Here is a 20,879-nt window from a genome sequence, read left to right as displayed (position 1 = left end):
CCCGTCGAAATGCTAATGAATAAAGAAATGAAAAATCCCGCCGCTCCATGTGGGTAAGGCAAAGAGCTCGAGGTGTTTGGGTCAAAAGGACAACCCCAGCCTGCTCCTTGGTTCCCTGCCAGCCGCTTAGCCATCTGCCAGCCAATTGTGTGGCCTATTCAGCTGTTGTTGACAAGACGGAAGGAAGGAATTTTCAGCACATCAGCGCAATCTTTCCTGCAAAGTTGCCTTTTTACGACGGTCGCTACCTGTGGCGGATGTACTATGCATGTCCCATCGTCCTCTTGTTGACGTCGTCTGGCCTTTATAAAATATTTATTGCCGCCACCTGAATGGGATGGTCGGCCTCCCCATTTGGATGCCTGGGGATGCGGATGGCATTGCCCCCAGGTGGGGTTATTAACATGTTAAGCAGATAAGCAAAAAATTGTGAAAAATTGCTGGTTTCGGCGGCCATTTCTCTTGATGCTTGGTAAATGCGTTCCGTGGGTTGAACTTGTGATACTTAAGGGGAATTCCTCAATTCAAAGACATGAAGGAATCTTGGTTTAAGGTTTAGACAATATGGTGGTGTCCCTTTAAAAAAACACACTTTTGTGGTTCTTATGTCTTTATTACAGCTTAAATTTAAAAATACCAACCAACTCCGGTTAATTAATTTTGAATAATTTAGCAAATTTTAAGAATTTAAAATATTTATTCCTCTCTTCCATGCTCACTGGACTTCAAACTAAGAGTTACACCCTGAATAAAAAGCATCTGTGGTCTGTCTGAGGCCTTCGACCCGGGGGTCAGTCGGTAGGATAACCATAGGTTGCCCCTGACATGGCTGAACTTACATATCCGACGCCATACACATGTACAATTATCGGATGACATAACTGCTGCCAGATGATGCCGATGCCCCGGGGAGTGGCAGGGAGAGGTACGAGCCGGCTGAGTGCTACTTATGGCACAATAATGATTTACATTGCATAGTTAATGCGTTTTTAATGAGTGCCTGCATGCTATTATAAAAAGTTGTGTGCAGCGGAAACTTGTCACCAGAGATTTGAGATTTCCCAGCCGCACAATGGGAAAGTTGCCGGCATCGTCGTCTTGCCGCAAAGCCGCCTTAAGCGTTTGCAAAACTTCTGCAGCACTCGAGTCATTAACATTAAAGACATTCCGTGTTGCCAGCGTGGTGTGCGATGCGGATGTGGATGGCGAAAAAGTTCGCCCCTCATGTGGGGATGGCAACCCTGGCACTGCAGGGGCACATAAATAATTGAGTGGCGCCCCAAAGTAGGCAGCAAAGTGCACCCAGCAAACTGCAAACTGCAGACAGCAGGTGCGGCCATCGGATGTTAAATAGGATGGCTCAGTGGGTGGTTGAGTGGGGTGTTGAGTGGGTGGTTGAGGGGGTGGTTGAGGGGTGTCGAGGTGGGTGGGCCAGCCTTCCGAGCTGCTTGGTTATGCGAGTGCTGCGGGCTGCATTTACTTAAATGGAGAGGCCGCAGGGCGAAAGCGAATGGGCGTGGTCTTGATTTTGGTTTCCTATTCGCTTAAGGATATTGCATTAAATTAAGGCAAAAGTGAAGAGATGTTATTAAGGCAACGCCACTCACACAAGCTCCAAAGCATTTTACGGGACGATCACTGAATGTGTAAAATGTTTAGGGGTAGATTCTAGGTCTAGCCATTAGACAAATTAATTTGAAGGGTGAGATAGTTGCGAGTGCTCTTTAAAAATAACTAGACTGCTTTAAAAGTTTAGTTTGAAAAGTTAACAATTATTAAAAAAATATTTCTATATTTATTTATTTAGCCTTACAAAGGCTTTTAATTTGTCGTGCACAGTGAGAATTTAAGTTAAGATTCCTTAAGTCCATATACGAATTTGATCGAAATTTGTATTATAAGCCATCTTAGCTGCTTAAAATAAATATTTTTTCAATCTTAAAATATTGCTTGAATCAATTGTTTCGTTCCGCCTTTCCAACGAGCTGTTTATTATCAGTTCGATGGCGGTCTCTCGCCATCTCACTTTTTGTGATCTGCAGAACTGGCAGCTGATTATGCCGTGCTGCTATGCGTTACAAGAGCTGTTGTCGCGCAACTCGTTAAATTTCCATCAGGGAGCGTGTTGTGCACCATATTGCCCCTAAATGTCACCCAGCCGAGGACGAAGCTCCGGCAATGAACTCTGATGTCCTCACGTATTCGCATGATATCGATTTGACTTACAAAACCCATACACCCGAACACACTCACTTAGCTGTCACACATGTCCGTAATTGATATTTTATGAATGAAATGTAAACACTTTTTTTACGATTCCGGGCAAAAGAGTGGCACAATGGGTCCCATAACTTTCTTATGGGTAAGATATATACATTTTTCTTTGACATTTACGTTATTTGACCATTGTGCAAGAAAAGTCTTTAAAAAAAAAATAAAAATAAAAATTGAAGCTGTATCATATCATTAAAAACAATATATTAATATAATTCCTAAATAACCAAAATCATACAACTTTAATTTTTTTTTTTTTTTTTTTGTTCGGCACGTGGCAGCTGCTTATCTGTACAAACAAATTATATTTGAGCTTGCAAAGAATACATTCTGATAAGAGGCAAACAAAATAAAGTGAATATTTTGTGTGCCCTACTTTTGCAGCAGTTCCTCAAAATGAAAATAACGTGAACTCAAAGTATTTTAAAAGCTGCATAGAAAACCCACAGAGAAACATTTCATTATGCTACTTTAGTAAAGCTTTACATAATTTGCAAGCTGACTTACTTAGAAAATGGTAAATTAAATAATTTTTAAAAGCACTTGCAGTGAGGTCATGTGTGCTTCCACAGTGACCAACCAACTTTGGAGCTTCAAAGTTGTCAAAAACAAAAAGAATTACCCAACTGGCCGGGACCAGAGCGGTCGTCAACGCCTTTTGGCCTGCACACAATTGCCCAGACCCATAAAAAGCCGAACGCCGGCGAGCCGTAAAGAGCTCTCCAAAGCACTTTCGTACCAATATGTGTAAGCCATTAAACTCCACAGGCCCCGAGCTTTTAACCCACAAGACCGAACAGAAATACACAAATATTGCATTTAACGTATATACCCTATATGTTTTCAATTCATTTTTGTGTGCATATTAACGGGGGTGGGTTGGTATGGGATGGTATTGTTTATAATACAAAATCAATTTATTGATGATGTCTTTTAATCGAGGCTTTTCCCAGCGGTTTGTTGTCTCTGAAAACGTTTATTTTAATTGTTCGAGTAATGCATGCACAAATGCAGTGTGATTTTTCCCCATATTTTTAGTTAATACATTATTCTTATGCGGGATTTAAATCTAACATTTTAAGTGCTCTGCTCTGTCGTCTTGAGCAGCAAATAGTGCGTATGATTGATAGTGGCGAAGTTGTGAGCTCGACGTGGTTGTGTGTGATTTTTGCAGGAAAATATTTTTCTCCTATTTGATTGGTTCGCTCAAAGTGCGTCATCTCGTTTATTGCCTCTCAAAGCGGAATAACATCGAAAATGTATCGCATGTTTTCGCAAGTGTGATGGATTCGAAAGTGTGTGCGGGGCACTCAAGTAGATGGGAGCCCCTTGATCTATTCCGTGGATACACTTGGTGGCCACAAGGCGTGGCTTATATATGTCAATGACAAAATCAGGCCGGGCCTTGTTGTTTGAACTGCCGCTGGCATATGCAAGACCACTCCACGATGATATACGATCTGGCTGGGAGACACAATTACCCAAAGACTCAGATCTGTGTGCCGGCAAGTAGGCGAAGTAATTCAAATGTGCCTGCCATAAATCACTGGCAAACTGGGCAAATCTGTTTGCAGATAAGCCGAGAGCGGCAGTAGGTTATTGAATCCGCAGTCAAGCTGGGCCTCCAACAGGATTGGAACTCTGCCGGATTGTATGTGTAAAGTTCCAGCTTGGACCGGAGAAAATAAAATATATATTTCCGTCTTATCCGATGAGATATATGGTAGAATATTATGTTATCGATGTTGATACCTTTAGAAGACATCTTCAATCATATTTGTTTTTTCGATCCTATTTTTTTATACCACATTATTTTGCTTCGGTGTGTTTTTTTGTATTACAAACCAACCCATAATCAGCCCCATCAAATCTCCTCCCCCTCTCAATCTCGGCAAGCTCATTTCATTAGGCACATCTATGGCGTTCTCCTCATCAGCAGATTCATTCAAAATTCATCAATGGTGCATAAAAGTATGCTGCGAGAAAAATGCCAAGTATCCCCGATAGGTGTCGCCCCACCAAGGAGACTTGACAACTTCTGGCACGTCCTCAATTGCCAATGTTGCTCCTGCCGCTGCCGAATCCTGTTGTTGTCATCAGCATAATTTGCTTTCAAGTGAAACTTTGGGCCAGCCCCCGAGACGTAACTCGACTTGGGAGCCCAGCACAGGTACACTTAGCTCGATTTATTCGGGGCACTGGAAAAAAGTTGGTCAGTTTTATATATATTATAATGGATGTATCTTTGCCAATATAGAATTGTTACTTTTTATTTAATATTAAAGCTTTTTAGTAAAATACCAAATTTAATATTGGTACAATATTAAAAAAAAACGTTCTTTAAGACTTGTGAATGGGTAATAGCTAATACTTGTGAATGGGTTCTATAGAACTGGAAAATCTTTGGTTTAAAGGAAATTAAAAATACAGATTTTTTGGAAAAATGTAAGATAATTTAATGTTTATAACATTTTAGATTCAAAAAGTTGTATACCTCTGAATTACCTTTATTTTTATAATTTGAGGAACATCTTTATGATTTTCTCTGAAAATTGAAGTGAATGTAAGTTTACTGTGCAGCAAAATACACGATATCATTGCGACACGTAAGCAGAGTAGATTTCTGTGGCAGGGGCTTGGATGGAGGGGGCGTGGCTGGGTATTCGCAATAGGCTGCTCAGGTATGCCGTTTGCTCAAATCTGAAATTGAGCATGGAATCTGCGTAATATGTAGGCGTGTGCGTGTCTGTCTGCCCGTCGGTCCGTGTGTGAGTATTTGCGTGTGTTGTCGCATTTATAGCATGCAAATATGTGTGAAGGCATTTCCGCTCTCCCCTTTCCCCCCTCCCTCCTGCCTTACACTTTCTCTATGTTTTCGCCTTTTTCATGCCTGTGCGTATGAGTTACGTGCCCGAAGCTCAAAATATTACGCATACGCAACGTTGCTGCAAAACGATAGAAAGGAGAATTCATTTTGCCATCGGTCCAGTCCATTGATTGCAGCTGAGAATGAAGTGGGTATTAGCATGAAATCAGGTAGGATTGAGTGTTGCTAGGGGAATACTTCGTGCCAATGAAGTGAGATACTATTGTAGGGATATAGTGATGTATTTAATTGACTTTTAATACTTTCGAGTACAAATAACGCCTTCTTCTGCCTCCTTTCCAGGGATTTTAATCAAGTTTATGTGTTTTTCTGCCAGTCGAAGGCATGAGCAAATCTAAATCCTAGACACCTCGGACCCTATATCATTCACTCCCCCACTTTGAATACCCCTGCCAGTCAAAAGCTCACCACACACGTTTGCCGGCTGTCGTGTTGCGTCTGGCGCGGAAATGAAGTTAATTTATGGCGCTAAAAAGGATTTGACTGTCTCTGCCCTTGGCTCCGCAGTTTGTTTTGGATTTCTGTTTCGGTCGGCGGTCCCTTGTTTTAAAAAGTGAACCGCCGGCTTTGGTATCACCGCCATAATGATTTGTGTGCTTAACACGGCGCCGTCGCCGCCGTCCTAGATTATAAACTATCTGGCGTATGCACAGAACTTTTCCGCCATCCCCACAACATATGTCTGCTTTGCTGGGGGTGTCACTGGGAGCCTGAGACCGCGGCGACTTAGTAGCAAAGTTTTGTTGAATTTGTGGCTAAAAGTTATAATCATATCAGCGCCAAGTTGCCCCAACTCCGGTACTCCGGTGCTCTGGCTTTCAGGCTTTCGGGCCCAGGAACCCCCTTCCGCGGCTTAACAAACCGATTCTAATTACAATTTCCGTTAACATTAATTAGCATGTCTGTGTTTTTCGGTAAATGGCTTTTCATTTCGCCACTGGCATTGCCATTGGCCTTGCTTTCGAGTCGCGGGATGGGAAATTATGCAAAATAGATGCTGGCGAAATGGTGATGATGATGCTGAGGCCATTATGGCAGCTGAACAGTTGGGAAAGGTAAGTCAAGTTGAATGGAGCCAGCCATTCAAAAGGTTTCTATGAACGGGGGTAGAAATACTTTCAGCCGATTGGGGAAATTAAAAAAAATATTAATTGTTGAATGAAAAAACTATATATATATTATTGCCGTATAAAACATAATTGCTTAAAAAGGCAGTATATAATTGTTTTTCAAATACATGTTTTAAACATTTTTAGATTGATCTGTGCTTAACTCTCTTATTTATTTTACTTATTTTTCAGGGCAAATTTTTTTACACTTATTGGTAGGTTGGAAGAGTATTTTTAGCTCGACTTTGGGACTCCTACAGGGCTTTATGACTATCAAAGCGCCGCAGACGTTCATTAACTTGTCATTGGGGGTTTTCCGAAAAATGTCAAGCCGAGACGGCGGCAGACAAAACAAAGGCTCACCTGACTGAGCACCGATTTTTCAGTGGGCTTTCTCTCGCATTCGGCAAAGTCAATGGCATTTTTTGTCTTCTGGTCGGCGGCTGTCTGCATCTGATAAATGCCTTCAGGTGGGGCAGCGAGGAGTCGGGGCCGAGTCTCGATTTACGGCCTTTGAGCTGTCTGAGATTGCGGGCCGGGAATGGTTTTGGCTTTTTGGCTCTTCGGTTACTTGGCTTTTTGGCCGGGCCAAAAGTGGCACTGCACATGCAGCCGGGAACTAAAAGCACTGACATTTACTTAAGTTACTCCCCTGATGCAGCCGTAAAGCGAGGCAGTTATCATAACAATTATGTAGCATAGACAATGGCCGTCCGAAGTGCAGAAGGAGTCGTCCTCAAACAAAGCCATAAAACAATGAAGTGGGTGTGGGAAGTGCGGAGTGCGGAGTGCTGAGCGGAGCTCGCAGGATTGCTCTGGGCATTGTAGTTTGCAAATTAAATAATTCCCAGTTACATTTCCGTTGCGTCGACAATATTATTTCCCCCAACTCCTTTGCCCGCCCAGCCGAGTTGTTTCCGAGTGCTAATTGTGCAGTTGGCGATGTCGCATTTGCCTTTTGTTTGAGTCCCGAGTCCTGCGTCCTGCGTCCTGTGCTCGGTGCTCTGGATCCTGCTGCCTGGGATGGCCGCTCGGAGTCCCGTTGGCAATCTCTGGAGTTATGCGACTGCAATAACACTAAATTGGTCTGATATCTCGCGGTTTTTGCCTTTGCGCTCGCCACTGCAATTCCTGCCGCGGAGCTAATTAACCCATTACCGCTCAGCGTCCTGAGAGAAGGACGGTAATCTGTGGACAAAGAGTGAGAAGAGTGTTTTGCCTTGCACTTGAAGATGTGAAAAATGTATTGCTATATTTTAGTACGGGCTTAAATTAAAATAAAATGACAAATTCATGAGGAATGCTTTACATGTGGCACTTTAGATTATTATATCTATATGTTATTAATTTCATATTTAAAATCAATAAATTTAATATGTACAATACTGAATTGTAAATAATATGGGTTTTCAAATTATTGGTGTTTTACAATAAGTGCAAATATTGTTAGGATAAGTCCCAATGCAATTACTTTTGACCGCTACAACCAATTCCCTTTTTCATATCCGTTTTCGCACCCCAGTTTCAGTGGGTTAATGGTTTGTGCGCTGAAACTTGCCGCTATCGCCCAGTGCATTTAGCTTTTAATTGCAGCCAAGATTTTTTCTCCCCTTGGTTAGCTGCATTTGCATATCATTTTGTAGCGGCTTTGCCACCGCCCCCTCTCGGCTGGCGGGCTGCTGATGGCCAGCCCCTGGGCCGGAGGGGCGTGGCTGTCACTGGCACATCGCCTAACCATATGCAATGCAATTGCACAAAACTGTCCATCAACGCTGTCATTTGCTGGCCAACTGGCCCAAAACTCTGGCCTGGCTCTGTCGTCACTGACTTGGATATATTCGGCTGACAGGCCGGCTCCCCATCGCATCCTGTGGGCATCCGGCTGCATTTGGTAGGCATTTCTTAAATGCCGGCCTGCTCTGCAGAATTTATTTAAGCGCGGTCCTGTCATACACATGACATATGCATACGCAATGCGTCATCGTCATTCTGGATCTGAGTTCTTTCCGCCCTATCTTGGAGGCGGATGGCAGAGGGGCGTGGCGTTGGTATTGACTGACTTGTTTTGTGGCCTCGTTGGAATTTAATGTAATTTGTACGGCTGCCAATGACAGGCGTCTCTGTTCAAGTTTTTAGCTATAAATATAGAAGTGTAATTATCTTTTGACACGTTTGGATTTCTTCAGATTGAACTCTAATTGAAAGTGAAGCTAAGAATTAATTTACTCTCATATATTTTTGGCATGTTGTATTATTGATTTAAGAAAACCGTTCAAGGTGGAGTGTAAAATCACAGAAATTTGTTATTTACTTCTATATACTCATTTATTTAACGCACTTGGAAACTATATAATTTGTATTACTATATGTAAAAAACAAAAAATATTATCATGTTCCCCAATTAAAATAGAGATAACCCATCTATCAATACCCTTGGAACTGTCTTCAATAAAATTAAGAAATTAAAACTGTACAAGACCCTATCAATCAGGACACTTAACCGTCGCGTACATATGTATCTTCAAGGTGACAGGGCTTTAAAACATTGCGGTTTCCCCAGCCATTTCTTAAGCCAGCATTAGTTGGCCCAGTAAAAGTTTGGGTAAGCCACATGTTACATTTCCTTTACCAATCAACAGCCCTGGGTGCATTTTAATGGCACTCGAAGCGAGTCCCTTCCATCTGCAGTTGGGTGTCCTTGAGGAGGGTGGTTTTCAATGCACCGACCACAGGGCGGGGGATCGGAAGGCGAAGAACCCAAACCACAACAAACCCGAGCAACAGCAAGTAGTTAGTGTAAACAACAAAAAAAAAGGAGGAAAACCCACATGGAATAAGAAAAACAGAGGGGGGACGGGGCGGAAAAGCAAAGAAAAACTGCAGGCAACATTGGAAAAACAACATGTGAAATGGGGAAAAGAAGAACAAAAAGCAGCTGAAGGAAAAGCAACATGAATCTAGACAATGACAGCTTCTCAACGTTGTGTATAAAGCCGCAGGCTATTTGTCATACGAGTTTCCCTCGTTATCCCCCGCCACGCCCCCTTTTGCAGCACCGCCCCTCCCTGCTGAAAGTGCATCGAAGGCGAAAGAAAGTGAAGGAACAATTTGCTGGGAGAAAGCGTGCAAAGGGATGCGGAATAAAAAGCAAACCAGGCGAGCAGCACCTGTCAAAAGAGTGGAAAACGAGGTTAAGGCTATGAGCGGTCCCAAAACCTTTACAAGGGCTAATAATTGTCAAAGAAATGCTAATAAACGCGGTGTAAAGTGCCAAGGACTTAGTGCTCCCTTTTAAGGGAAATCATGAAACTAAACAAACAAGAAAATTTAATTATATATTATAAAACTGACAATGAAAGGGATTTTTTCTAATTGTGTATAACATCTTTGGCCTAAAATAAATTACCCTAAGTGTTCGCTGCAATTATTAAATACATGGCCTAAAGGAACCCACACGATTTCCAAGCAAAAACAAGCTTCGCTCGCTCTGGTAAAAGCCAATATTTATATGGCATATTTACATTCCTATGTACGCACAGCCAGTGTGTGTGCACTTTGTATATTTTGCGCATAATTATGCACAGTTCACATGCGTTTTGTTTGGCTTAAAAAAACACTTTGAGTTTGCGGGCAATAATGTAATGAGTGCAAAGCAGGCGCTCACGAGGGGATATATATAAATTGATTGCCAAAACGTAAATCACTTTAAATGCAAAAAAAGGAAATGCTTTGGGTTAATAATAGCCAGAGTTGCATTACCCATAGATCCCCTTTGAGAACAATTAGGCCACGTCTCTGGGCGGCCTCCTGCGGCGCTCGGTTCATGCGCTCTAATGCTAAAATAGTTGCCAAAGCGACCGCACGAATTTTCTTAATGAGCTCAAACGTCACTAGCACACACACATACCTACTATACCTACTACATATATCCCTGAACTTTAGCCCCATTTACCCAGGCCACTTTAAGTCTCAATTTTAAATGGGAAAAATAATTTGGCTGAAGGAGAAGAAATTCCACATCTTGAGGCGAGGCCAAATTTAAGCCAAAACGCCACGCCCTCTCACCGTCGGCGAAACGGGAATTCCCGGGCAGACATAACAATTAAAATTCATAAACCGCCAAGCCATTTTAGCATAATTATTTTTTACAGCCGAGACGAAGGAAAAAACTGAGCAGCAAAGTGCGAAGGAGGCGTGCGAAGTGAAGGGCATGGTCGGGGAATAATGGAACCCCAAGGTCCCATACCTTTTTTACCCTGTCGCCGACTGGCAAACTGGGCGTTGGCAGCTGTTTCCACTCATTAGGCGCTTTATTAAGCGAGATAATTAGCCGAAGCACGTAAAGTTGCAGTTAATTGATATTATTTGAACTGTTCAGCAGCTCGCGCTCATTACATGCCCCGACCCCCGACCCCTGACCCCTTGGCCCCTCGCTCCCTCGACCGCCTCGTAATCGCTGCAGTCGCTTAACCTTTGACCCGCCTGCAATTGCGCCGAACTTGAGTTGCAAATTGCGTATTAATGTTAAGTAATTGTTTATAAGCCTATTATCGCCACCGGAATGTGTTTCGGCTGAACTCAAAGTGAAGCAAAGGTACTTGATAACGACTCAAGTACTTTGAAGAGGTTTATTTCTGAGGGAAAGTTTGCTGGTCTTTATGTTCGCAGCCTTTCCCCTGAACGATTCCACTAGCTTCGTTACACCAAAATTAAAGTAAGGAAAAACTATTAAATAAATAATATTACTTTTCTAATTTACTAATAGTTCTGTGAGATGTTTTAAGGATACCTTTTAACTGTTTTAAATTGTTACTTTGTTCTATAAACTTTTAATTATTCCATAAAATGGTCTGGATCATATACATTTTAGTTAAATATTTTATTGAACAAATATTAGTTCTACAACATCTAGTCTGAAAGGAGATTTTCTCCCAGTGGTCGTTAATGACTCAACAACTTGTGGGGCTTTCGCAAGTCGATTTATTCACGCTCCTTTAGTTTACCGCCCTGGAAAGCTGTTTCTTTATGAGCTCGTCGGCAAACTTTGGCCGCTCCGCTTGGCCATTTAAATCTATGAGCTGATGACCCATTGCCCACCTGGCTGTTCATTAATTTGATTTGAAACTCACCGCGCTCGTACTACACCACGATTTAACGACTTTAATTAAGGCAAAGTCGCCGCCCAGGAATTGACGTCGCATCTGACCTCATTCTTTATGGTTGCCATAAATAACAGAAATTATGTGCAGGCCCAACTGGACTCGGGACTCCGGTTCGTTCTGGCTCTGGATTTCGGAGCACAGAGAGTTGCGTTTTGGGCGCGTTTCTTTATACGTTTTCAGCTTTTTGGGGTGCGAGTTAAATGCGCTGCCATGAATTTTAATTCGACGACACTTGCACAGGGGCAGGAAAAATACAGGACACACGCAACGCGACAGACGCCGCATAAACCAAAGAAGAAATTTAAGCAAAGTACTCGGACTGCGACACAGTGGGCAGTCCCGCACAGTGGGTAATAACCATTAGGGATGGAAAATCAATTAGTGGATATTGTCCGAAAGCAGAAACAAATGCGAAACTGGCATAATAAAAAGGAAAATAGAATGCTATTTAAATAGGTGCTATAATAGGGGGTTCTACAGAGAAAAACACAAAAGGGTCAAAGCAAATTTATAAAATATAATATAAAAATTAAAATGCTCTCCAAATAAAAAAATTAGATAAAAAACATTTTTTATCATGATAAAATTAATAGTGTACATTGCCATAATTTTCATCTTATTATATAATTTTTAGTAACCCTCAAAAATAGTTATGTTTATAAGCATCGGCCACTGTGCGTATGAGTAATATTATGTGTAACCTTGCGTATAAGTAATGTGTTGGCTTTAAACGAAACCAAACCTGTTTTTCTTATTTTTCATTTTTACATGATTATAAAAATAATCTTTAATATATGGCAAATTATTTTACATCCGACCCACTGTCAGCGTATTGCGAGAAATGGAGAAATTGTTCTGTTTTTTTTGGTTCCAGCCCGGTCGACGCCAGTCCAGCGCCTGTCCAGCCGCAGTCGGTATTAATTTAGCGGAAGTAATGCGAGAAATTGTTGTAGCTCCCTCCCCAGCGACCTTTCACCCCGCCAGCGCCCGATGAAAAAGGGGGACAATTCGCCTTTGTTTTCTGTATTGAACCCAGAGCTAATTGTATCTTGGCTCCTGCTCGGCATATATTTCATTGCTATGGCAGCTGAAAGGGTTTGTAGCCCGAAATAATTCTATGCTTATTTTTATCATTCTCTTGCTTGGTTAACTTTAATGTACACAAGGCATTTAGTTTTATTTCCGTCGTAGGCGCTATCCGTTAATTAAATAAACATGCTTCCCTTCCTGGGCTTCCCATTTTTTTAATGACCACATCGGTTTTTATCGCTTAATGCCTTTGGGTTGGCTAATGTAATGCAGTCGGTTGGGCCTCGGATCGGGGACTTGGAATCAGGAGCTGGGCCGCCAGTTAATTGCTTTTGGTCCTATCAAATCATCTTGTCCTGCGAGGAGAATATCGTTAATAAAAGCACCACATTGCCTGACTCGTTTGTGTTATGTTAATGTCATTATAACGTGATTTATACAAATACGTTCGGCGGAATGAATATAATTTTAATGGCCCATATATCATAGGTTCTGAAATTAATGGCTAGTTTAAGGTCGATGTTGATCAGTGTAGGAAATGTAAATAACCTGACTTGGTAGAAAAACCGATAATATTCAAGGTTTTCAATTGAATTCTGCAAACATTTTAGCCCATCCTGCTTCACGAAAATTCGACACATCTTTAGACACTCGTTCACACGTTTCGGCCAACTTATTTAACAACTCAGGGAGAACGAGAACAGAAACAGAAGCCAACCGACCAGGATCTTTGCACATTACTTTGCCGAGCAACTGCTCAGCTTGAATGCAATTTAAGTACGTACTTCAAGAGCAAATGTTTTATAGAGCACCGACACACATTTACACAATTCCCCATCCTTAGAACTGAAGAGCACTTTCAGCATTTCCACCCAAAAATGAAGGAAAAAAGAAACAGGACGCTTTACTTCTTGGAAGCTGCAAAGGCGGAAACATCCTCTCGTCCTGCCAGAACACTCAGGCCCGGTCCTAGACTCTTCCCCTCCTGGTACTGTATTTTATTATTTAAAAGCCTAAAATCTATAAAGTGCGGTGCAAATATTTGAAATTGTCGAGGAAACATCTCTTCCCTGCCTGACTCGCTGACTGCAGTTGACAAGAATATTTAATTTAACTGATATGCTAGCGCCAGGGGAAACACAAGACCGTTTCCAACCCAGGCACACATGTCGAGCATTTGCATTTGATTTCAGTTGGAGTGTACAAATACTAAACTCGGATGGATCGGCTGGGTTGTGTGGAATAGACCCGGAAGATGTCACTCTTCGAAAGCAATAGATTTTGTTTGTGAATAACATTGAGCAGTAGGTTTGGAAAACATCGATAGTGGGTACTGTCGATATTTTTGGCTATTGATACTGAAAATTATCGATAGTATCGATACACTCAAAAAGCAAGGAAAATTAATTTAAATCAAAGACTTGAATTATCCAAATTTTAAGTAAAACAAAGTTCGATGTTTATATTGCCTTCGGGTGTTAAAATAATATTAATTTATTATTCAAAGAAGACATAATAAATTAAGTTATTTTGTTGGGCGATACTATCGATAATAAGCACAAACGATCTATATCTCTTATGTTTTGAAAATGTAAAATGTCTTCTGCTTATGATAGTTTTTAGGTCAAACATAGTTTTTGCGCTTTACAACTTCCTAAATAATTATACATATATTTTCGAGTATGACAAGTTAAATTTTGTCGCGTTTTTAATAACAATCCTTGTCCAATTAATTTACAAATTTTATCTAGGATAACGAGATATATTCCACAGTCTCTTACATCCTCCTTGATTGAGTAGAGTATCAACGTCGTGCCTTTTATTTGTTTCTTCAACTTTTTAAATGTTCTCTCGTCAATGGCGTTTTGGGCTTCACTTGTTTGCCCAGCTTCCGCTTCCTGTATTTCTTTATCCACCGCTTTGGATTTCATACCACTCGTTTGCCCTTCGTGTTAGATGCAAAAGTTGTGGCCCGGCAAGTTTCTTTCGGGAACTACGTGCACAGCTGGTGGTAACCGAGAGAATTTCCACACATTGACTTTCCCAGACGGGGGCGAAAAGCCTGCGTCTGCCCATTTAAATTATAAAAATTTCACAAGCTCTATTTACGGTAAATATTTTCGTAGTAATTTACGCAAATTTACATAAATAAGCAGGCAAGTGGGGTCGGTCGGGCCGCTCTAACCTCATTTGAAAAATGTCAAACACAGAAGGACTTGGCGGCTCCGCCCGCTCCACTCCACGCGGCCATTTAATGGGTCGCCTATTTTTCCACACTCAACAAAGGAGCCTATAGTCCTGCGCCCTGGTCGTGTCGTTTGTTGTCCTAATAGCTTTTCTATAATTTATCATGCAATATTTATGGCACGCGCTTTTCCATCTAGGAATTATGCATTTATTATTCAGAGGCGGTGGCGGCGGGTCCGGGAACTCGGCTCTAAACGTTGTCAGCATTTAGGGCCACGTTTTTTTCCCAACTCTGCGCCGGGGCGCCCAGTCCAAGTTAATTGGTAAATTTAAATTGAATAAATATTCCATGATAGTGCAATGGACTCGGCCACAAAACTTTTTAGATGCCAAACGATTCTAGTGGTTGTCATACGAGGGGTCGTGTGTTCATGTCAGGATGTTTGGCTGTTTGTCCTCTGGCCATTATTGTTGGTTTATGGCTGTGTCGGAATTAAGCCGTTTAATGTAATGACTACGATTTATACGGTTCGACCAGAGTAATTGGCAACTCAAATGCTTTGAAAACTGAAAGCCAAAATGATCAAAACGGTTTTGTTCGCGGCCGATTGATCGGGATTGCTGCCATTTTAAAATAATTGAATTGCCCTGTCACATAGCTCTGAGCATGAAAACTTTTTGGGAATGAAGAATGGCGAAAAATATTTTTAAAAAATCTTTTTTGCAGAATTAGAAGCTGTGAATTATTAGAAAAATTGTTTAAATTTTTCTTTTCTACTTTATATATTTTTTAGTAATGATACTAACAACGCCTTAATTTCTGTTCTTATTACAATCTTTTAATGGTCTGTATTTACACAGATGCAATGAGCTAAATTATTGAAAGCTTTTTATTTATTAGTTTTGCCAGACGTATGTTAGTTACGCTTTTATCAAATTTTAACTAGACCTACTGGGAGGGAAGAGTAGACACGGTCAAAAAGAACAATGCAGAAGTATTATACATATATCTAAATTTATCTCTGACTTAAAACTTACACTAATACTAAATTACTTATACTTATTACCACAATAGTTGCTAATTCGTTGGGCTCCGCGGGATCCGAAATCACCTTGGGATACAGGTCGAATCCTCCTTAAAGACCTCGATCTGCTGGCGACACTTTATCTGTCAACTTTGTTGCCCCGTCCCTGCGAGGGTCCCGTTTCTCTGTTTGTTTTACAATTTGCACCTTCAAGGACTTTTAGCAGGACGTCAGCACGACGCTGGACACAAGGACGCGGCGGCGGTAAAGCAAACGCAAGTCGCATTCAATTTAGCAACAAAACCAAACTTTTTTCCACGTCGGACAATAAGCGAAAGCAAAAACTTGCCACATGGAGGGAAGGGAGAAAGGACCCACGAAAGTAGGCAACAAAAGTTGCCGCAACGACTTGAGATAGTTGCAAGGATCCGGGCGAGAGGGGCAGGCGCCGGAGGGAGGGGGGGGGGGGGGACTTGCCACTGCAACGCGCTAACATAAAAAGCAAAACTTTTAACTGATGCCACAAGTAAAAGGTGCTACTTGTCGGGGACAGGCGACTCGTCCCATTGTTTCGTAATGGAGAAATATTGTTTAGCATGCGAACAGAAGTCGAGGAACAGGAACAGACAATGCTGGCATCGGACAAAGGACAGAGGACGCAGGGAAGGGGTTCCTGGGGACTGTTCTTGGGGATCCGAAAAGGGGACTCCCCGTGGCTTTTGAGCCGCTGCAGCGCTCCAGCGACGGCGAGTGGGGGTATTATTATGCATAATGGTTTCTGGTCTATTGACATTTATGGCACTTGGACTGCAGTGATGGGAAATGTTATGGTACTTAGTTTCGCTGGCTTCTTACCTCACTTGGGTACAATAAATATTATCACTTTCCCTGCTAATTTTGGATTATTATTTAGCAATATGATTTTGCAGTATTTGTGTGTGCTCTGGAAATTTATGTATCTTGTTGATGGGATTTCTTTTATACTGCCTACTCATTTTAGTATTTTTTATCCCATCACTGATATACCAAGGGATCATAACCGAGAGTTTGGCTGCGGTGTCGCTAAAGTTTACTTGAATAAAAGAAACTTTAGTTGGAATTGGATAGTTGCAAGTCAGGCAATGGAAATGGGAGACGGGGACTTAGGGGCAATGGTAAGGGGACTTTAGAAGAAAGTTTTCACTGGGTATGGCTATGGCTAGGCATACCCATACAGAATATATTAGAAAGTAAATATTAAATTGAACAAAGAGTGTTATTAATTGTTTAAGCCAGGGCCTTAGATAAACCTTAAGTTAGGCCACTTTAACTTTCCTTAGGTGCTAACTTTGGAGGAGCCTTAAAATATTTATTCTCGTATGCATGACTATCAAAACAAACTAAACTATTTCAATCAAAGCTCACTCTGGACCACCCAGCAAAAAACTTGATTTGAAAGCAGAATCAATAGAGGGGAAAAAGTGCCAAGAACTTGAAAAAGTTCACTGTTTGATTGGGCTCGAGGAGGAGGTGGTCAGGAGTGGAAATCGCCCGGTTTCGGAGTATCTCACTCGCATGCCAAAGTTGGCATAGTTTACGCAACTGTTTGCTATCATTCCTATGTGTATAGAAGCATATCCAACTTTTTTATGCTTTCAATTGCGTGATTTAAATAAAAGGAAAACAACTCTGCGCTAATTGCCTTCGCTCTGCTCAGCAGCTTCGCAAACTAATTTTAACAAAATATTTAGACACAGCGCAATTCCACCATTCGAAAGTAAATTTCCTATGTTTTTTTTTATTCGTTCGTATAAATTTCCCCATAATTCTATTTATTTTCATATGTTGATGGCCCCCCCTTTCCATGTCGGCCTGCTCCATTATCATGTGCGTGAACATTTATCCATTAATTTGCGCAAATAAAGTTGCCGCAACATACGCGCACTCACGTAACCGCAATCGAACTGGGCAAAAATAATAAAAAATACAAACACCGCCCGTCGCTCTAGCAGGGAACAACAAATAAACACCGAAAGAGATAGCTGCGTATCGCTGTCTCCCTCCAGCGAGCCGAGGCTTAACGCCGCTGAAAGGTAAACAATTTTAATTTATTTACCCAATAATAAACCCATCAACTGGGCGTTGATCCCCCCGAAAAGGGGCCAAGGGGAGGCTTCTTTGGGCCTAAATGAGCGTTGAGTTCCGCGTGTTTGTTATTCCATGTCTGCGGTCCTTGCACAATGGCTCGTAATTTGAACTCCAGACGAGATTGCATCGGTCACCGGCAATAAGTGGCTATTAGGTTTAGAATTTCACCATTATTTTATAAGAAAAATTAAAAAATTGTATATCTACTGTTAATATTATAAAGCTGAAGGACTTATAGTATAATATAATTACTAAAATATTTGATTTTGAAATTAGGTAAAGAATGGGTACAACATGCGTTTGTTGTTATTCGAGTTAATAATTCATCAAAAGGTGAGAAAGTGTAGTACTATAGTATCCCTAAAAAACAGTTGGTTCATTGTGCATGTTTTTGGTAAATTGTGAAGAATTAGAGGGTATTTATATAGATCAGGATCAATAGTTTTAGTTTCCCTTAAATTGCAGTTGGTAAACTTTTTCTGTTTTAGGATTTAGATATTTAGATTCCATTCAAATAGAAAATATATGTTTTTATTTGTTTTAATTCCTTTAAAGTATTTAATCTTTTGAATGTTGTTGATTTGGGTCTTGACCTATTAATAAAACCAGCGTGTGTCAAAGTAACATTATTTTCTCTGTGCGTTAAAACATAATCAGCTTTTTTAAAGGATAATTACAAATAATAATTTAATACATTTTTACCATCTAGTGAATAAAATATTCCAAAGAAACTCAAGCAGTAATCTGAACTTTTTACGACTCTATAACAATCAATCGCTTTAATTAACAACCCTGAATGGACTCATCCCATAGCCGGAATCCGGGCGATTAATCATTATACGGCTTACAGAGCTTCATCAGTGAACACGGCGCTGGCTGCTTTTGAGCTTTGCAACGCCTTTTAATTCAATTAAGCCCGGCTTTTGTGCCGTGCCCTTGCCAAACGGAGGTTGGCAATAGGCAATTACCAGTAATCGAATTTGGGGCGCAGAGAAATCCGTTTGAAACAATAAATTTTTCACTGGTTTGCGAGGGTTGCAAATGCGGAAAACCCTGGCAGGGAGAAAACCCCTCGAAAGAGTCGAGCCAGGGGAAAATGCAAAATGCAAATTGAGCGTTTCGCGTCGGGACATTAAACTTAGTCGCGGCTTAGGCGGCTTAAGCCAAAGCTCAACTTTCACTTAACCGCAGAGTGCCGGAATTGCCAAAACTCACCCCCAACCCCAACTCGAGTGCCGCCCGCATTAATTCCTAATTAAATGCAAGTCTCTCGGCGAGGGTGGAAATGGCCGGGAATTCATTTGCATTTTACAGCGGATCTGGACACTCGGTCATCCTGACAATGACAAGCGGATGTATTTCATCTCGGGAGCGCAGGACACGGCTTCCTTCGGCTGCTCCTTTATCCCGTGTAAATATTTCATGGCTCCTGGAAAACAATTCGTGCCCGTCGCTCAGCTGTTGCACTCGCTGAATAAATTATCAGCTGTCATTAAGGCTTCTCCGGTGCAACTCCTTCACTCCTTCATTTGTCACCCGACTGCGTTTGACAATTAAAAATTGTCCAACTCTGGAGTGCTGAATGCAAAAATGTCAAAGTGGATGGGGAAAAATAAAACCGTGGCAAACAAAACCATCTCAGAGCATACTTGGAAATGAATCAGTTCGTCTGGGTACAACTACACAATTTATTATTAACAGTTAAAGTAAATAAATAGGTAACAAATTTAACAATTTAGTTCAGGAAATGCTCCTAGTCGATTTCTCGATGAAGACAAAAAAGACAAGAAAAGAATATCTTTTAAATATATTTAATTTTTATTTAGTATTTGTGTTTCTGGTTAGCTTCCGCTAACAAATAAGTTATTGGAAATTCAAAAAATAATATAGGCCTGACATGGAAATAGTTATCCATTTTCTAATACGTATACAATATTAATTGCATATATTTCTTTTGAATAAGAACCAGGGATATCTGCACTCTTCTATGGCCGCAGGGCTTAAAATGCCTTTTGGGAGTTAATTTATTTCAGTAAACAAATCTCCCAAGGCAGTTAACACAAATCAAATATAACACTATCAGCAACGTAACACCTTTATAGGTGCCGGGCTAGGGGTTGGAGCTCATTGTCCTTCCAGTCCAAAGGCGGTGGCTCCACCTCAGGAACTTGGTTCTGGGGCAATGGGGCTGGCACTGCCTGATCGGTTTGGGAGCCGTGTAGAATCCGAACGTACTTGAGCGCATAACCCAACTCTGACATGGGCAGCTCGTTCTTCCGGATGAATAACATGGCCTCGTTGGTCTCCTCCTCTGTGTATTCCTAAGGATTAAAATTAAAATGGTTCTTGGAAATGCATACCGAGAATCTCACCTCCTCTTCTTCTGAAGCCATCTTTTCTACAACTTATTTTTATTAGAATTTTCCTTTAAAATTTCTTATGTGTGGTTTCAGTGCCGGCTTTTTGAACAGTGTTCACTGTGAGAATGTTTTAGTAGCCTACTGAGCGCCACTTTATCCCAAAACGAAAAAGACTTCAAATGCACAAAAATGATTTCTGCATTGCCAACACACACAGCATGTGGTCGAAACTGACCCATCAACACTTTGGCATGGCCTTTAATATGGTCAGGGAGCAGGACCAGTTGCCCCGGCCAGAAATGGGAACAGGACCTGGAGCAGGAACACCCCAAGCCAGGATATAGCCCCTCCCAGCCGAACCGAACCGAAGTGAACCAACCGCATTTTGCATTTGCAGTTTACTCGGTTAACCGCTTTTATAGCGGATTTAACACATTTCAGCCTCAGTCGGGCGACAACTGAACTGTGGAACGGAATTATGATAAGTTATGATAGGTCAAAACAGAACTTTAGGTTTTTGACTAAAATAAAACACACTCTGAATAATACCTAAGCATTTTAAGTGTTTAATTGAATTATTGCTAGTTTTAATGATATTATTTTTTGGGTTATAATTTATTAACGTTTTATTGCACAATAGATAAATGTTATGTTTAACAAACATATCTTCACCAATAGGACGAGTTACAATCACGGTTTTCGTATGTAAGTAATAATAT

General features: G+C 41.2%; 1 protein-coding gene across 1 annotated transcript; it reads right to left on the bottom strand.

The window, feature by feature from the left end:
- Positions 1-19,776: 19,776 nt before the first annotated feature.
- Positions 19,777-20,318, bottom strand: LOC108028223 (uncharacterized). Its single transcript, XM_017099890.2, has 2 exons — positions 20,173-20,318; positions 19,777-20,121 (listed from the first exon to the last, which is right to left on the bottom strand). The coding sequence occupies exons 1-2, from the start codon at positions 20,191-20,193 to the stop codon at positions 19,897-19,899; spliced, it is 246 nt and encodes an 81-aa protein (XP_016955379.1). The 5' UTR covers positions 20,194-20,318; the 3' UTR covers positions 19,777-19,896.
- Positions 20,319-20,879: the final 561 nt, after the last annotated feature.

This window comes from Drosophila biarmipes, chromosome 3L, assembly GCF_025231255.1.
Source record: "Drosophila biarmipes strain raj3 chromosome 3L, RU_DBia_V1.1, whole genome shotgun sequence".
Taxonomy (NCBI): Eukaryota; Metazoa; Arthropoda; class Insecta; order Diptera; family Drosophilidae; genus Drosophila; species Drosophila biarmipes.
This window is presented reverse-complemented; position numbering and strand designations above follow the sequence as displayed.

What these genes read in the sequence shown, in the direction of transcription:
- LOC108028223 (XM_017099890.2), bottom strand. Translation starts at nt 20,193, where the DNA reads ATGGCTTCAGAAGAAGAGGAG. An exon ending in TGGCTTCAGAAGAAGAGGAG is followed by an intron (nt 20,122 to 20,172) that starts GTGAGATTCTCG and finishes TTTAATCCTTAG; the next exon opens with GAATACACAGAGGAGGAGAC.